The sequence below is a fragment of the Pollicipes pollicipes genome, unplaced genomic scaffold, assembly GCF_011947565.3.
Source record: "Pollicipes pollicipes isolate AB1234 unplaced genomic scaffold, Ppol_2.1 Scaffold_7231;HRSCAF=8579_pilon_pilon_pilon, whole genome shotgun sequence".
Classification (NCBI taxonomy): domain Eukaryota; kingdom Metazoa; phylum Arthropoda; class Thecostraca; order Pollicipedomorpha; family Pollicipedidae; genus Pollicipes; species Pollicipes pollicipes.
This window is the reverse complement of record NW_023597034.1, coordinates 22,720,098-22,737,496: the sequence shown is the minus strand read 5'-3', so window position 1 is coordinate 22,737,496 and position 17,399 is coordinate 22,720,098. Positions and strand designations below refer to the sequence as shown.

Genomic DNA, 17,399 nt, shown 5'->3' with positions numbered 1-17,399 from the left:
TGATATCGGGGCAAAGTTGTGCGCTGTTGTACCGCACACACTCTGAGTATAACACAAGTGTCAGGCTGCAACTAATCTAAAACTGTTGTTTTTCGGCTCGCATTTTGTGGCTTTTGTATTCAATTCAACCCTAAAAAAAACTTACGTCGAGGTCTTTCTCCTGTCAGCGCAGTTCATGATGACCAGGACTGTAGGTCTTCCTCAGACCAGGCGTTGAAAATGTTTGTTTTACACCATAGGTACCATGTTCATGTTTAAAGTCTGTCCCGAACCACACCCTCAGCATTTCCGAATGAGCTCCACTGTTGGCTGAAAAATCTCAAATGCGGATGCAAATTGCCTGAGTTTTGCACACAAAGGTCCCCTTGAGCCTGCTTTGACGCACAATGCTTGTGCTTCCCAATGTCTGGAATTTCAATGTTGAGTCTCAGTGACACCCGGCGCCGGTGTGTGCCATGCCTCAGTAGCACCCGGCGTCGGTGGAATCCATGCCTTAGTGACACCCGGCGCCGGTGGATATCATGTCTCAGTAGCACCCGGCGCCGGTGGAATCCATGTCTTAGTGACACCCGGTGCCGGTGGATGCATGTCTCAGCAGCACCCGGCGCCGGTGGGTGCCATGTCTCAGTAGCACCCGGCGCCGGTGGATGCCATGTGCGCGTCGCCGACGGCGTCTCCATGTAGCTTGTGCGTGTGTGGCCGACAGGCTGGAGCGGGGGACACTGGTGATGAGCGCGGAGCGAGGTCGGTGGCCGGCACCCCGGCCCGCTCATCCCGTCATCACGTGCGCCGCTGTCAGGCCCAGCAGCCGCCTCCATTCATCGGCAGCGCTCCGGCCCGCGTCGACTGCGACGGCTCGCTATAAAAGCGGCGTCGGAGCCGACGGACCGGCAGAGCAGCCGACGCCCGCCGCCGTCCCTACACCGACCAGCTGAGGTGAGCTGATCACGGTCCGGGGTGGCGTACCGCGCCGCGCCGCCGCTGCTCTAGCGCCCAGACAGGCGAGGGCAGCTTGCCTCGCGAACGGGACAAGGGGCAGACTCCCGACCACAAGGACCGCCTAGCGGAAGACGCGGATGCCTAACTTTCCCCTCAACGTTTGTGGCCATGGGAATCCTAAAAACGTCTGGGGTACGTCGCACAAAGCGTACTAGTTATAAACATTTCTAGCTTTTGCAGTGCAATAGCCAGAAAATCTAACTACGACGCTGTGCGCGACGTACCCCAAACGACTCTAGGATTCCCATGGGCCTGCAGACGGCTTAAGCAATACACGTCTGTCGTGGCCACGGCACCCTCGGGTCCGTGTTGACCCTTGCTGGCCAGCTGCTGCCAGCTGACCTATCCATTACGCCCTGACTAAACAATACGCACGCTTTGGGACTTGCACTCCCTGCCGCCGAAACACGTATTGAGTATCTTTTCCCCAGACTATAGGTCCATTTTCCCCTAGACATCAATGTTCAATTCCATAAGCTGTACATGCTGCCACGAGAGTTATACACGGCTACAGAGCATTGTAAAACATTTCACTTGCACATACCTCAACGATTTCTTGCGTCCCAAGCACTTCATGTGCGGGGGATTTTCTGGCTATTATTTACCTGTTTCATCACCTGATGCGCCGGCTAGCCTGCCTATTTTTCGGTATACTGCATTACTTTCTACACGGCTCCGATTTGCCCCCGTTTACTGTCACACGGCCACTCATAAGCGTTTGCTAGCGGATGCAGGGCTGCGACGTGTCTCCCGGCTCTTGCAAGAACGGCGTGGTGTAGGCTAGGCTTACGGTGGGTCTCTGCCTTCCTTTTTTATAAGTCTTTTCATATTCTGTTCTGTTCTCTGAGCTGCACTGTGGGAGCTTATGCAAGTTCTAATCGCTAGGAATATTTTTCGCTGAAGTGTGATGAACGCGTGCATTTCTGCATACACAGTTACATAGACCGCCGCGAAAGATCATTTGCGTAGTTCAAGTGAAAAATGCAAAAGACTAAGCTCATTACTTCCTCCGAGACTTTGCGCCAGTTTTCCATGCATTGTGTTGCTATTTGCATGCATATGTACATATACGCAAGGGCTATTCTATAACTGACCATTGACTGTCTCTTCAGAAATACTGAACACGCTCTCTTAATTGTGTAACGAACCTCCTTCCTATCGTCATAATTTGTCACATCACAACTAAAATGTACCACACCGACTGAGGGCAGAGAACCTGCGGCACGGACCGATCTAACAGCCGCCCGATCAAACGTGTCATGGCCTTGTTCTGTGTCGCCCTTGTTTATTGAACTGAGGCCTCTCCCGCCGCCCCAATAATCAGACCATTTTGAACGAGCTTTTTTTAGTCACGAGCTTCAGTCACCCTTTATCTTTAAGAACATGTTTCACGGGTGGAGTAGCATGTTTCACTTCAGCTTTAGCACTTATGTTGCTTCCTATCGTTGAAATGTGAACATATGCGGCATGGAGCCTATCCAACGCGATAAGGCGGAGCGACGATGCGTGATGCAGCGTCAGTGGCGCACTCTAGAAGCATGCACATACGCACAGGGTACATAAGGCACTTAAAACCAAAAAGGACACGCTCGCTTTCACGAACTTTGCATCCATTTAAAATCGGCCAAGAGTTCAAGACCGTCCGAGGAAACTCCTACAAAACTCTGGAAACTCTGAATGCTGAGTGCATCCCAGACACCTCCCAATCAGACACCAGCGCGAGCACCTCCCAGCCATCTTCCTGCCAAACGCTAGAGCCGAGTCTTCCCCAGACAGCTTCCTCCCGCAGACCGGGGAGCTGAGCGTCGCCGGGGCGAGCGTGCTACGTCTGGTTGACCTTGCGCCGCCGCTGACCTGGCGTTCGTGGGCTGCAGTTGCATCATGAGGACCGGACTGGTCTGCCTCCTGCTGAGTGTGGTGGTGGCCGCGGCCCTGGCCGCGCCCGACCGATACTCCAGCGACGAGCTCGACCTGGGCACGCGGCAGGTGAGGACGCCGCCCGCCGGGCGCACGCGGCCGCCGGCTCGCTGCTGGCGGGGATCCCGCGGGAGGACGCCGCCCGCCGGCCCACCGCTGACCGGGATCCGCGGGGGGGGGGGGGGAAGAAGGCGCAGCTGACACCGAGACGAGATGCGGCTGGCGGGGTCTCCAAGAGAGGACTAGGCCCACAGCTCTCCCCTCTATGCCAGCGAAGGTGGAGAAACCACCGAAGCTAGATTTGGTTAATGCTGCTTACAGACTTCAAACTTCAATTCAAATTCAAACCTCAATGTACTTCAAGCCCCAAAAATGATGTTGAGGGTAGTGTCGCTCATACCATGCTACGAACTACTGGAATGATGCACTTTTAACACGTACAAACTACGAACAGCAAGGAATACGAATAAACACGCATCATTCACATGATCAGCAAAGTGGCGCGTCCATTTTCGGCACCAGCATAACAAAATCAAGCAATTCTAGGCCTTAACAGGATAGCAAATGTTCGCCTGCGTAGATGGAACAGTATTTGGGCTGTTCATACAATCCCTGCTCATTACCATTGCAAAATTATCGCATAATTAAGCATGGTATCAAACGTCCGCGTCCACTCACTGCGTAATCCTTCCGTTGAGAGCTTATCGAGACACGCTAGCAGCAGCCGGTCCTGGATTCTGAGGAGCCATCAGCTTAGGCAGGACGTTCTCAGGTCTGAATGCATGCAAAGTTGCTCCGAATGTTTGCCTGGCTCCATTTGCTTCGAAATTCAGCTCCAACCGGCATATAAATGTCACGAATACAGACGACGCTTGGGAATAGCTGTAAATGTCTCTGTTCGTGGTGAGGCATATGGCAGGCAACCATCCGCTTAACTCTGAACCCGGCAGGTCATGAGGCCACTTGCCCACACACGACTCGATGAGGAGGGACGTTCTCCCCCCCCCCCCCCCTCTCGCCTTCTGTGTAACCAATCCACGTATTGCGCTGTTTAAATGGACATGGTCACAAACAAACGTGTGATGGTGACCGATCACTCACGGACGTCAGCATTAGCATCGCTAGTCGTGGAACCTCATTGGTTGGCTCAGGGCACCTATGACGTCACAGATCAGCTCTAGGAATAATGGCCACTGGCTCCAGTACGATGAGCTTGTACCATAGATTTGGGAAACGTAGCGCACTCGAGCACAAACATGCACTGTTGCCAAGCTGTTAACTCTAGATCTTAGTCGCTTCAGCTTATATAAGGTCGTATTAGACCATGGGATAGTATCGTCCCTTCCGTTGATGGTGCGATGTGGTGCATGCTACTTGGATTCACTTTTGCAAGGTTGCAAATTGTTTCACTTTTGCAAGGTTTCAGTTTTAAGTATGGATGGCACCAGCAGAATCATGTCTAGGTGCATGGTCGGTGTGGTAAATGTCGTCGTCCGCACGCAGTGACTCAGGATAACGCGCAGGAAGTTTCATGATACATCTCTTGTCTTTCCACCACCTGTAGAACTCACTACGTTTATGTGAAAATTAACATCCGCGTACCAACGTATTCCGCCTCCAATACAAGACACTCGGCAGTCTTATTCGGCATGCCATGCTCTAACTCACAGAACATGAATGCGAGAGACCTGCCCTTCCCCTCCGAAGCACTGTCTTGAGCTACGCAATGCTCTTGCAAGGATTCATCTCGCTGAGGCCGCCTTCAAGATACCCCACATATTTTCGATTAATTTCAGCGGCCTTGTCTCCCATGAAGACGGCCACCGGCTCGGCCACTATGGTCCTGTAATTTGCAGGGCCCGTGCTCAACATTCGTGTCATTGGCCTCAGGGCGAGATTTTTCTCAAATCTCGTTGACATAGCAGTCTGTGTTAACGCTGTTTCTGTAACTTCATGCGCGGTGCTGTGAGTCGTAGATCACTCATTCCTCCCACACAATCACATCCTAAGATCCCCAGTTCTCAAGGCGGGAAGATGGTACTTCCACTATCTTCGTCGTCCGCACACGGTCGTTTTGACGTTTTTAGAGCTTCGTAAGTTCGAAAACAGACTCGCCGTTGCCAAGGATTCTCCTGAAGACGTTCTTGCTCTAGTTCTCCGGGTCGTTTGCATAGCTCACCTTTCCTTTCGCTTTTGGCGCTAAATTGTGTCCGTTTGGTCTGTTTGCGCGCCATGGGACCTCATGAGTATTTCATATAACGGTAAACAGTCCTTCTGAGCGCCTCACAACCCTTGCGTGGCAATTTGACCGATGATTTCCGCAATCTTTAGTCTTTCTTTGGCGAGGATTTGGCAGAAAGTTTGGACTGCCCGGCTAACCCGCAATAGTCGACCCGAACGCTTCTGGTCATGGAGGGATTCTCATGTGAAAATCGTCACCATATGTTCACTATCTGAGGTGACAGCCTCAGTGCCTTGACGATATCCCCTAGGCTGGCACCAGCCTGGGCCATTATTGTGGCCTTCACACGAACATTCAAGTAAACGTTTGTCAAGCTCCAAGTCCTTCCGACGGTTATATCAGGATGAACTTTTCCAACCAAGAAAAATATGAAAGCCGTTTCTAGCTTTACAGTCTCCACGGTTACTGCACGGTGCCACCGGACTCCACCAGTGGCAACACCGGCAAGGCTTCAAAGGCTGCAAATCGTTCATGTTTTACCTTCGGTTTCTGTGAGTAACGAGGTTTTACCTTAGCAGACGATCATGTCGTGTAACTGTGCGCCTTTCTATTTCGTTTCCCGGGCAGTGTGCAATACCAGGTATGGTTTTCATGTGTATTTGACTTCCATCATTAATACTGAGAACAGTATCCAGAAATCTCCAAGAAACTTTGAAAGAGCCCCACAGCAAATTTCAGACCACTCAGATAAATGTTGGCCATGCTCCTTTTTCAATGCCTGCAAGAGGTGACGGCAGTTTGATGTTGCAGTCTACACGCGCGCAGCGCAACATCGCTGGTGTTTTAACACCAGCCTTACGCGTCCCATGTCTCCAAGACCTGAGAGTTTCTGTCGCTCCTCATTCGGCGTTTGTTGCTCGTTATGTCGTTCCTCATGTTGCCGCGTCAATGAAATTCTTGGAGAAATAGTCAAGATAAGAATCGATCCCAACGAGTCCATTTCATTGACAAGAATGTGGCGTATGCCCCTGTCTATGGGCTTCACAAACGCTTAAGTAGCACAACCACTTGGACGGTAGAGCAATTGTACACATGTACCTCTAAGACTGAGCATGCATATACGGGTCATCAGACTATCGATATTTCTTGCTGTTCACATTTGCATTCGAAGTGACTCACCGACGACTCGACTGACTAACCCCTGACTCCACTTATGAAAAAATCTGAACGGCCGACCTTTTCACGCTGACTCAACGGCAGTGCCTACTCCGGGTTCCGGTACCACCGGTTTGGTTCACCAAGAGCCGTGGTTCTTTCAGTTACAGGGAGTCTAGATAGGAAGCTTTCCCAAAGGCACTAGTCATACAGTTCGTGTGCAGCGTAAATGCGACCTTGAATGTATGCAGTTGGTCGCTCTAGCATTCGTAAAACGCGTTATAGCGGGCTAAATGTCTGAAAACGGCGCATTGCTTAGGAGTGCGTCACTAACAAAAAGGTCGCCGAGGTGCTGATCGCAAGTCATGCTCGTTGCTTTTGGTGTTGGAACACTTTTTCACACATGAAGTTGTTTTGCCTCGAACCCTGTACATTGGTGCCATATTTCTGCGTGGCGGATTTTGTACATGTGGAATGCTTAGTACTTTCCTAGCATTGTTTAGAAGCAATGCATGGCAGACAGTGATTTCATATGTCCCAAAACTGGGCCGACTGCTGTATGGCATGGGCGGGGATGAATACCATACCAAAACGCGGATACGAAGCCCCATGATACACGTGGCAAGTTAGAATTCTTAAATGAAGTCCAGACAGGGTGGGCTTCCGCGCGATTCTCTAGCCCATTTAACTTTCCTCTGCAATTTCCAAGCGAAATTTTCAAACCAGCCGCACATTCACAATGGGATCAAATACCTGGCCGGAACTGGCACGCCATGGCGAACCCAAATTGGATTTTACTGTCCGACTAGCAACTCTGATCGCAGTGGGTAGCTGAACGATGTAAAACGGCGACGACTCCGCCACCGTTGGCCCGTCCCGGCCGGGTCACCGGGGACCCAACGCCGTCGCCGCCCTGCTAAATCGGACGGGACCGGGCGTATCAGGCTGGGTTGGCCCGGTCTGAAAAGCAAGCCAGCCGCGCGGCCGCGGGTCCGGCTGACCCCCGCCCTCGAAACGGGAGTCGCTGGGCCGCGGGCCGAGGCCGCTCGAGCGGCTCCCGGCTCAACCGCACCAGGCGGCTTTCCGGAATGTGCGCGTCGCCGCTGTCCGTCAGCTGATCGACGGTGGCGTGTCGTTGAACTCGGCCACATCCGCGGTCGCGCGCTCCGATAAAAAGCGGCGGACGCGACGCGCGGCGCGCGGCGGCGCTCGCGCCGCGCCCGCTATTCAGGCGTGACATGGGCGGTCGGGCCGACCGGTCGGTCCGGCCGGCCGACCGCCGCCGCCGGTCACCGACGCGCCGACCTCGGCCCCCGGCTGACCGGCTCTCGGTAGGGGCAGACTCCGGCCGTGGCCACTTCCGCAAGTCTTACGCGACCACGGACCTGGCAGGCTATGGTGGCGTGGTTAGTGCCCCAGCCGTGTGGGTATGTCATTTTCACAAGGGAGTCCACGGGACACGCTGCCGTATGCAAAACGATTCCATTCAGGCGAACCCGCCGAATATCGCGCCACTCTGTGGCAGCCAACCGCGCGCTAGGCTTGCACGGGAAGCCTAGTGAGTGTGCCACGTGTGCCTCGCAGTGAGCCACGGGGAGCCTGGTGAACCGAGTACGTTTTGCACCGATTTTGAACCGACACTCGGCCCAAATTGCTAGCTAAAGGGCAATTAAAAGATAACGTACGCATAACCGGGGTGGGGGGGGGGGGGGGGGGCGCAGGGCGCCGATACTGCCCTCAAATGGGACACTTTCGGTTTGGACCGCGAGGCTAAATCATTGGGTCACATAACAATTGGTCTGAAAGTGTCATCACACCATGAAGCGCGTCAACATTTTTGAAGGGACTGATCCATATTTGTATGGAATTTGGGACCGAGGTATACATTTTCAAAATCATTATTTTCTTCTGTTCACAGCGACGGCCTTTTTAAGGCTTCATATCCTCTCATTACTGAGCCAGGCGCTTTGGAAATTGCGCAGACTATTTCACGCCGCCCATTTTGAAGGTGCCCAGAGATGTGTGGCGTCACAGAAATGTCACAAATGTGCACGAATTCTGTCTCCTCAATGACCATACTCAAGGTCAATAACAACATGACCATGAAATTATTTGAGTCTAGGGAACGCCAGCACGAATCACCGCATCAACGGGCAGCCACTGGTCTCCAACCAGCTGAACGCGTTAAATGCAACCCTTGATCATGAGGCGCGTTTTGTGATACACGATAATGGAATTTGGGCAGTCCTGCTAGTTATGACGGACACCAGGCTGGGAATCGAATAACTCAAATATAGCGCCGTGCTCAAGAACGCAACTGCAAGAAACCCCTAAGATCACGGACACATATGCAAGAGCACCACGAGAAGGGTCAAACTTTTGCAACGCCCGAAACATAGATTTACACGCAGAGGCCACCAAAGCCACCTCACGACGCGTAGAGGTGCCACAAGTCAGTCACCCCGAGCGCTAATGGCAATGCTGACACGGCCAAGCGGGCAGCGACTTTTGATGTCATAAAAATGGTGCGCGACGTAATTAACCGGTGACGTATTGAGGGGTATGTTTACTAAGTAGTGAAATCTTGTTGTCTACGGTAGTCATTTGCACTTGATAATGCATTTGGCAAATGATAAGATGTTTGACGAGCATGCTTTCAGTTTGTCCGATGGCCTGTTTCGGTACACTGCGCTCTGAAACACGCCTATCATAGTGTTGCGCAGGGATAAATGACTATCTCCAAAGCGATAGCTTGTTTATCGTAGGCAATTCGTAGGCGTTTGGCCCTGGCGTTCACATTTCAGCGCCACGCAGAGTTACAAGGAACACCGAAGCATGATTTAGGATCACACACATGAAAATACGCTCACTACGTCCCGCCCGAGCAAGACGTTTGGGCACCGCTATGCATCTATTAACCCTGAGTATTCCGAGCCTGAAGAGCAGCGATGCTAGCACGAGCACGGCACAGCACAACACTCTGCCGCGTGCTGACGCCCCTTCCCCGGGCTGGAGAAGTTGGTAATGAATGGTGTGGCCGAGTGGGGACCTCGCGACTCACGACCTCCCTGCGGCTGTATAGTCGAGCTGAGCTGAGAGTTCACCACCCATTGCAAGTCCTGGGTACATTTACTTGCGACATCTGTTTTGCAACGGGATAGCTGACTTGTCTGTTCAGCGTCGTTGATTGAGGTATATTGAGCCGACGCTACATTGAGCACGGCTGCTGTGGCGGATCAATCTCAAGCTGTTTTGACAGCATTAGGTTCGGTATAAATGCCCAGTGGTCGGAAGTGATAAGATACCGGAGGAGTCGACACCCTCCCTCGTCAAAGTTTCACTTCGTATATTGGTGTCCTCCACTCCCCAGTGGCGTATTGAACCTTTGCAGGAGGCCTCGACTTGTGTACATACTATAGCCGACGCACCCGTACCGTAAGCGGAGAGCACCGCTCGTTCCTGCCGTGACGGGGGTCGCTGTTCTGGCGCCGGCAGGTGATCGGGGAGCTGGCTGGCCGGATTCTGCGTCTGGCCCGGCCCGCCAGCCCACTCGGCACGCAGAAGCGAAACTCGGAGCTCATCAACTCGCTACTCGGCCTGCCCAAGATCATGAACGACGCCGGACGATGAGACCGGTCAGTGGGCCGTCGGCCGCGGGCCCGGACCGAGCTAGGGGTCTTGGGGTGGGACGCGTGCTGACGGCCCCGCCTGTCCGCGTGGGACGTCTGTGGTATGCTGCCGTACAGTGCTGACCGTCTCACCAGGTTTGCGGCGGTGCTCCCAGGGCACGACCACTCTCAAAACGGACGTCCTGGAAGCAATCCCCTGCCGTGTTTGCGTGAGACGGACGCCGCAGATTCGCCGAGCCCTCCGCTAGCGCTCCGCGCCGGCCGGCGGATCGGCAGCGCCGGGCTGCAGGCTAACTGCGCGCCGTCTGTGCCGCAGGGCGATGACGACACAGCTCTGCAGGGCTGCTGCTCAACGGCGGCCGACCCCCCGCCCGCCCACCACCGACGCTGGCGACATCAGACCCCGTGTACATACGTTATAGGTGGCGCTGCCTGAGCAGAATCCTTCCGTTCGTTTTCAACGCTGGCAATTCGTTTCGCCGTAGTGCGATGGCTGTTATCGTTCCCACGGACGTGTCATGAGGGCACGGTGTTCCAGATTTTGTCGCGCGTCAGGGGCAGTGCAGGGTACCTAGATGTCTCGCCTTGCAGAGCGCGCCTGCCCCCCGGTCACTCCACCTACTCCGCATGAGACCCGCTCGGAAAAGTAGCGTCGTTTCATCCTACTCGTCCTCTACCGGAGCCCGTTGCGTTCAAACCAGGTGGCGCCAATACAGCCAGTGGATATCAGTGTTTGTTTTTGTCCGAGGTTTGATGAAACAGGCTGAATATATACAGGTTACATTGCAGACGTGCCACCGTGCAGGTGAGACGAGGTCATCCGACGAGCCGCGCAGGCCTCCCACGACGGCACCTTGCTCCCACGAAAGACACGCACACAGCACGCATACACAGGTACCGTAATATACATCCGGGCGAGCGAGAGGCTCTGGACTCCGAGGCGGACTACAAAGTCCAGCTCGACCCCCGCGCCCGCGTCCCAGACGCCAGTTCCTGGTGTCCGGCCAGAAGCACGCGATCACATGGCACGCCACGGCGCCACTGTAAGATTCCAACCTCAGGGAGCTGGGCGTCATCGTTCCTGCAGCTCTAAAGGAGGGGGTAGCACCATTTTGCACTGGCGTTACAGCGACGGACGAGAGCTATCCTTGCTACAAAGAAGACCGGAAATGGCGCGTGCTCACCAGCGCCAGCCACAGGAGCGGCTTCACAAACGTCTCGCGCGACCAGGCCAGATATACGGAACAAACGGGACACGCCCATCCTCGTGCGCCCACCACACGGCAGGGAGTGGGCAGCGGCGGCCGGCCCGGCGCCGCTCCTGCGGGCCGCCTCTCTCCGCGCAAGCTCAGCCTGACCGACCGACTGCCGAGCGCCCAATATCACAGTCTTCCCGTGGCCCGCACCGCCTACGTACACAGCACCTCATCGAGCTTTGCGGCACGGACACGAGTGCAGTTGTCAATACGTAACGCCCCTGCGCCCCGAAAGGCCAAACAGTGAAGAGGAGACGGCATGCTGCACACTGCAAGTACGTGAGGGTAAGTTTCGCGATCGCTTCTGTTCAGCTTCCCCGCGACCAGACCAGCAGAAGTTGTCCCACGCACAACTTTGACCTTCGTCACTGAAAGGTCAGTTCTAATTGGCGCCACCTGGCTGACAGACTGGGCCGGGAGCCTGCTTCAATGCGGTACGGCACGGCACGACTCCACTGCCAGCGGGCCCACGCGCAGGTCGCGGCCAGGTCCGGCCTGTGACGACCTGCCACCTCTGACGCCCGCCCGCCGGCTCACAGCGCACGCCCGACACACACAGCCACGCCTCTGATAATCATACACCACCTACAGCCGGGCCGGCTGTCGGCGTGGGCGGCCCGGGCTCAGGCCCGGCCAACACGCGCCGCCGGCGGCGGACGGAGCCGGCCGCGACCGAACCTCAGTCTAGCCAAACCGCCACCGCTCAGTCATCGTCCGCGCTCGGCGGCCGCCGCTGGTGAACGAACGGCAGCTTGGGCACCAGCGCGAACAGCAGGCTCACGAAGTTCACCACGAAGTGAGACGTGTCGTAGGCCGTGTAGAAGCTGGTTAGGATGAATCTGAAACGGCCGGTACGAGACCGTGAGAAACCTGGCCACTGCGATATATGTAACCATAAATGTGGAAGTGTATGAGGGCCACATCCTAACTGCTCCCATACTTCGATTGACGGCGCATATTTGGTAGCTCTGATTGTCTTTCGATCATCGCTTTCGGCAAACTTCAAGTTCAACTTCGAAAAGTCACCGTTCATCCTTTTTGCAAACGCTGGTGCGTCGCTGTATTATTTTGGCGTTGGGCATGTATTGGCGTATCAGAACACGGCCAAGCTCTAGCATGTTAAACGCATTTTAAATCCAGTTCAGCCTAGAACATGCTGTTCCATATTTCATCACGAGGTCTTCAACTTCATGACAAGTCAACGAGACAAGGAACATACTGATCGGCGATAAGAAACATATTGACATAATGAGCTACCGTCAGCAGTCACACCGAAACAATACTTCGAAACCAGCTGGAATAAAACGTGTGCCAACGTGGTTAGTTCAAATTGTACATCTTTACGTCAAAGGAGGATTAAATGGCCAGTTTTTCCCGCAATCGATCACGAAAGTCCTTTGACCGCCTGGAGCTTCGTGACCTTTGATTGCGCCTCGGCCCGTTCACCCTGAAGCGTAAATGACCCTGTCACAACGTGTCTTAACACATCATATCAACGAAAAAAAAGGTTTGCAATGCTTTGCTGTTCTTCTTACAGGCTCCATTCATGTGCTTTGACTATTATCGTTTCAAGGTAGCCTACAGGAAACCTGTACTATTTTTGTGGCGGCATTTAACGACTTTCTTACCATTTGGTGCCGGTATTTCCGCTCACAATAAAAACCCGCTGCTAATCGACTGTCTTCCTACGTACATACCACATCTACAGTTACAGCTTCCAGTGGACTGAGCGGGCTAGCAGCCCGCCGGGTTACATCAGGTAACAGCGAAACCGCCAATAACCCCCACCCGCTTCCCAGTCACTGAACACCGAACCCACAATCTCCACACGTTTCCACACACCGCTGATGGCATGCATGGGCGCGACCGCGGCGGGGGCGGGAGGGGGAGGGGGGGGGGGGGGGGAGCGGGGCGGGCGAGCGGCGACTCACAGCGTGACCGGCACGGCCGTGAGGAACGTCTTGGTGGGCGTGTTCTGGCGTCCGCCGTCGATCTGCTCCCACTGCGAGAGCGTGTGACAGCCGCCCTGGTCGCCGTCCTCCCACGGCGCGCCCTTCACGCCGTGCATCAGCACAAAGTTGAGCTGCAGCAGCCGGTCCGTGACGTCACCGACGAGGTGCGGCCGGTCGACGGCGTCAGGTCACCAGAGCCCACCGCGCGGGCGCCCGGACCGCGCCATCCAGCCCACTCCCGGCAGACCTCCGCCGGCTCCCACTGACACGGCGGCTGGCGACGCTCTCCAACTCAGGTCTATTAGAGGCGTCCATAAATAACCTAAGCGTTATATTGGCCACACTAACCATACACCCGCGACAGAGGCAGTCATTTGCTCTCCAACAGCGCATAGCACGAGACAGCGGATACCAGCCAGTTCAGAATGGCAGCAATGCGCAGCAGCCAGTCTTCGGCAGTCACTCAGCGATGACCTGAGGCCGCGGGGCTGGCGTGGTGGTAGACCAACCGACCGAGCGCGCTGTGGAGTGCTGCAGTTTGGTCAGCACCTGACTGCGTTCTCGATGACGTTGGCCAGTCATGTTGCGGAGGATATTGGTTCGTAACTAGCTGACTGTGTTGCGGGCGGTGATGATGGTTAATGACCTACTGACCATACTGAAGATGGTGCTAGTTGGTGACTGACCGCAGTGGGGAAGATGTTGGTTGGTGAGCAACTGGCCGTGGTGTGGATGTTGAGTGGTAACGACCTGGCTGTGCTATAGTTTGTACGGACAACTGACTGTTGAAGGTGGCATCGGTCGGTGATCAAATGACAACGCCTTGGATGGTGTTGACGACTGGCCATGCTGTAGCTGATGCCGCTGCCGACTGACCGTGTTGTGGATGATGTTGGTCAGCGTCCAGGCGGTGGCCACGCTGATGACGGGCACGGCCAGTAGCGCCAGGTGCAGCGCCGTCACGCCAACCACGTAGCTGAGCCACACGCCGCGGCTGCCCAGCCACGACACGTTCGGATTCGTCTCGCCCCGAGCCCCGGCGTACATAGCCGCTGTCCTGGAACAGACCCCAGCGTACAGAGCCGCTGTCCTGGAACAGACCCCAGCGTACATAGCCGCTGTCCCGGAACAGACCCCAGCATACAGCGCCGCTGTCCTGTAACAGACCCCAGCGTACATAGCCGCTGTCTTGGAACAGACCCCAGCGTACATAGCCGCTGTCCTGGAACAGACCCCAGCATACAGAGCCGCTGTCCTGTAACAGACCACAGCGTACATAGCCGCTGTCTTGGAACAGACCCCAGTGTACAGAGCCGCTGTCCTAGAAAAGATCCCCGCATACAGAGCTGCTGTCCTGGAACAAACCCCAGCATACAGAGCTGCTGTCCTGCAACAGGGCACGGTGCACAGAGCTGCCTTTGCTGTCCTGCAACAGACACCAGTGCACAGAGCCACCATCTGCTGTCCTGTAATGGAACCCAACATACAAAGCCACTGCTTTGTAACAGATACCGGCATACAGATCTGCATGTCCTGTAACAGGCCCGGTGTGCAGAGCCCAGCACATGCAACTGCTGCCCTGTAACAGACCCCAGTGTACAGAGCAGCCACCCTGTAACAGACCCCAGGGTAGAGAGCTGCTGCCCTGTAACTTCTTACTCGGTCCCAGCAGCACTGGCACCGTCCAGCCTACGCACATTAATTTTGCATGCATTTTTCAACTACTTCACACAAATATGGATGTGACTATTGCCATACTTCATAAAAAGTTTGTGCTTTGTTTTTATAATCATAGGAAAAATCTCTATGATGAAACTCTTGGTTTTTACATGGCAAGATCATTTTACACTTTGAAGCAATGCCACAAATATGCAAATCACCTGAGCACCCCCCATAGTGTAGCTGCAGTGTGTGTGTCATGACTGTAACACAGATTTATGCAGGTTCCACTATAGATTGGAAGATGTATGATAGTCCAGAAATAAAACATGTACAAAACATAAATAGCATAACCCTGCTATGTTACAAAAATAAAATAATAAATTATGCCACAGTTGGGCTGTTGAAAAACAAATACCACTCTGACATTATGCTACAACTGACTGCCCAGATAGCTTTGACAAACAAACTCTGTAACACTTCCAGTGGCACTGCTCTCTCCTAAGCTTATCATAGCTGGTCAGCTAAACTTGGCAACAATCTTATTCTACTGAGTATGGCTTTAACACTGGTATGCAATGTCAATGTCTAGCTGGTGGTGAATTTCACCTCATTCCTAAATTATGCACTATCATATATCACTGAAGCATCATGAGCACAACTATGCTGCTGCAACAAGTGCCCAGTCATCACTCAAATACACCTGCCTACACAGTAAACCAACTAGTGTACAGCTCATCCAGTAAGTCACCTACCTGGCCTGGAAATGTGTCTATTTCAACATATGCTTGAGCAGTGTCCCAAATGAGCATTGCATAATCACCAATCATTCAAGTCTTAACATAACCTAACATCAGTCATAACATATTCTAAATGCAAGGTGTTTGGTAAAAAACTTTTGAAATATCTTAGCATTCTGCAGTGCATGTGTAACCTGAGTCTAATACATTTCTGAGATCATGTCCTTCTCCACAGCCAAGATTAAAAGTACTATCCAAACAAACTGGTGCTGCCTGGTAGTTATAGTAAAAACAGCACATAATTTTGCAGCCCAGAACTGTGAGTAGAATCTAAGTGCTGGACTGCAAATCTCAAGGTCTTTGAGCAGGGCATGCAGAAAAACAGACAATGCTCTAACTGGAATACCATTATTGATGGCAAACAGGGGTCAACACAATTTTTGTCACACCTGTTTGTCAATCATTGCACTGTTAAGAAGTCATGAACAGTAGAAAGTTGGTCATTTATTCCATATGTGTGAACTCACCACTTCAGTAATGTCCACTTGCTATGCAGTTACTTAAAATAGCTTAGTGGGAGTTTCACACAATTTCTGAAAACAAAATATGATAGAATAGTCACCAAAGATGGTTACACATATAGTTTCCTATACACACAAGAAAATATTTTTAGCTAAAAGGAATTCAAATGGCAAAAATCAATATTAGCTGTATGCTTGAGTATGTGCATGCATGTAATGGGGCTTTAGAACACACTCAGCTGCTGAGGCTGCATGGCATCACTTGCCTCTAATCTTGGCAAAAGGGGTGGGAGCAGCAAGGACAGCATTAGTCAAGAGATACTGGCATAACCATACCTCATATTTCACCTGACAATGTACATAATCATCAAAATGTTCTAAATTGTGCATCTCTCTTGCCTCAACATGTGATCCCAAAGCCAAACTTGACTATTTCACATTGATTCTACTATATGCATCCATATCATTTGTCAACAAGGAAGTGGGTAGGAGAGTGCATACTTGCAGTTAACAATACAGACTGATCATATATTTAGCTGACATTGGTTTTCATCATAAAACTTAGCTCCTTTGAGATCACAATACCATATTACATGGCTCACTTACATAAATTTTATATATGTGCATTTATCCCATTCAGATGCTTAGTACATGTGAAAAAATTCCCCAGCAATAATGCCTGAGCATGAAAAATGAAAAATCCCCCACACACCTCCATAATTCTAGCTGATAGACCTGTGAACACTTTATTTACACTTAACACTTTATACCTATCACTGCTTGAGCTTTGCAAACTACACAGTGAATCATATCTTGTCATAAAAAGTACACAAGTACAGGGGCAAATATCTGGTGAAGGAGCTAACACTAAAACTGGGTTAGAACCAACATGTATACTTAAAAAGGAAAAACGCAATGTATATACTTCCTTGTAGCAAAAGAAAGTGCATCGGCCATCACAACACCTAGCACCCATGTCGGGACCCCCCCCCCGCCAGTTTAACAAGATTTCGGAAAATTGCACAGCTGGGACAAGCACCGTTCCTGACGTCGGAGGACAACGAAACTAGAATAAGTTAAAAAGTTGAAAACGAGCCGCACACGTTTCATGGAGGACATGGGTAGCTGATATTAATTTTCCTGAAATAGTGGAATATGGGCCATCATTCCTACTCAAAACGTCAACCACGCAAATACCCGAGCTCGGTGCCTTGTCTTCGAGATCCTACATATATGACACATGAGCGCGCCATAACGCAGAGCTTGCTCATCACCCAGCTGTTGCAAAAGGTGACGTCATTAAAACTTGTATTCATAAGTGTCCATGCCATCTTTCCTTTATGTTTCGCTGAATTTCACTCATTGGGGCATCTTTCATCAAACCCTCCC

At 52.6% G+C, this 17,399-nt stretch overlaps 2 protein-coding genes across 6 annotated transcripts; one reads left to right on the top strand and one right to left on the bottom strand.

Moving 5' to 3' along the window:
• The first annotated feature begins 710 nt into the window (after positions 1-710).
• Pdf (Pigment-dispersing factor) lies at positions 711-10,611 on the top strand. The gene is made up of 4 exons (XM_037232749.1): positions 711-936; positions 2,874-2,985; positions 9,749-9,888; positions 10,199-10,611. Exons 2-3 carry the CDS (start codon positions 2,881-2,883, stop codon positions 9,881-9,883), a joined length of 240 nt encoding a protein of 79 aa, XP_037088644.1. The 5' UTR covers positions 711-936; positions 2,874-2,880; the 3' UTR covers positions 9,884-9,888; positions 10,199-10,611.
• On the bottom strand, positions 10,607-17,249 carry ORMDL (sphingolipid biosynthesis regulator orosomucoid 1-like). 5 transcript variants are annotated; one of them, XM_037232743.1, is made up of 5 exons: positions 17,208-17,249; positions 16,017-16,082; positions 13,967-14,147; positions 13,070-13,221; positions 10,607-11,977 (listed from the first exon to the last, which is right to left on the bottom strand). In XM_037232743.1, the coding sequence occupies exons 3-5, from the start codon at positions 14,135-14,137 to the stop codon at positions 11,842-11,844; spliced, it is 459 nt and encodes a 152-aa protein (XP_037088638.1). In that variant the 5' UTR covers positions 14,138-14,147; positions 16,017-16,082; positions 17,208-17,249; the 3' UTR covers positions 10,607-11,841. The 5 variants fall into 5 exon arrangements, with proteins under 5 accessions (XP_037088638.1, XP_037088642.1, XP_037088643.1 ...); XM_037232747.1 differs by lacking the exon at positions 17,208-17,249 and adding an exon at positions 17,184-17,199; XM_037232748.1 differs by lacking the exon at positions 17,208-17,249 and adding an exon at positions 16,723-16,949.
• Between the last annotated feature and the right edge of the window lie 150 nt (positions 17,250-17,399).

Excerpts from the sequence above, each read along its gene's own strand:
- ORMDL (XM_037232743.1), bottom strand. The coding sequence starts at position 14,137 with ATGTACGCCGGGGCTCGGGGCGAGACGAATCCGAACGTGTCGTGGCTG. Across the intron at positions 13,222-13,966 it reads CCAACATCATCCACAACACG|CTCAACTTTGTGCTGATGCA; the intron begins GTCAGTCGGCAG and ends CGGCTGCTGCAG. Across the intron at positions 11,978-13,069 it reads ACGGCCGTGCCGGTCACGCT|ATTCATCCTAACCAGCTTCT; the intron begins GTGAGTCGCCGC and ends CGGCCGTTTCAG.
- Pdf (XM_037232749.1), top strand. The coding sequence starts at position 2,881 with ATGAGGACCGGACTGGTCTGCCTCCTGCTGAGTGTGGTGGTGGCCGCG. Across the intron at positions 2,986-9,748 it reads TCGACCTGGGCACGCGGCAG|GTGATCGGGGAGCTGGCTGG; the intron begins GTGAGGACGCCG and ends TGGCGCCGGCAG.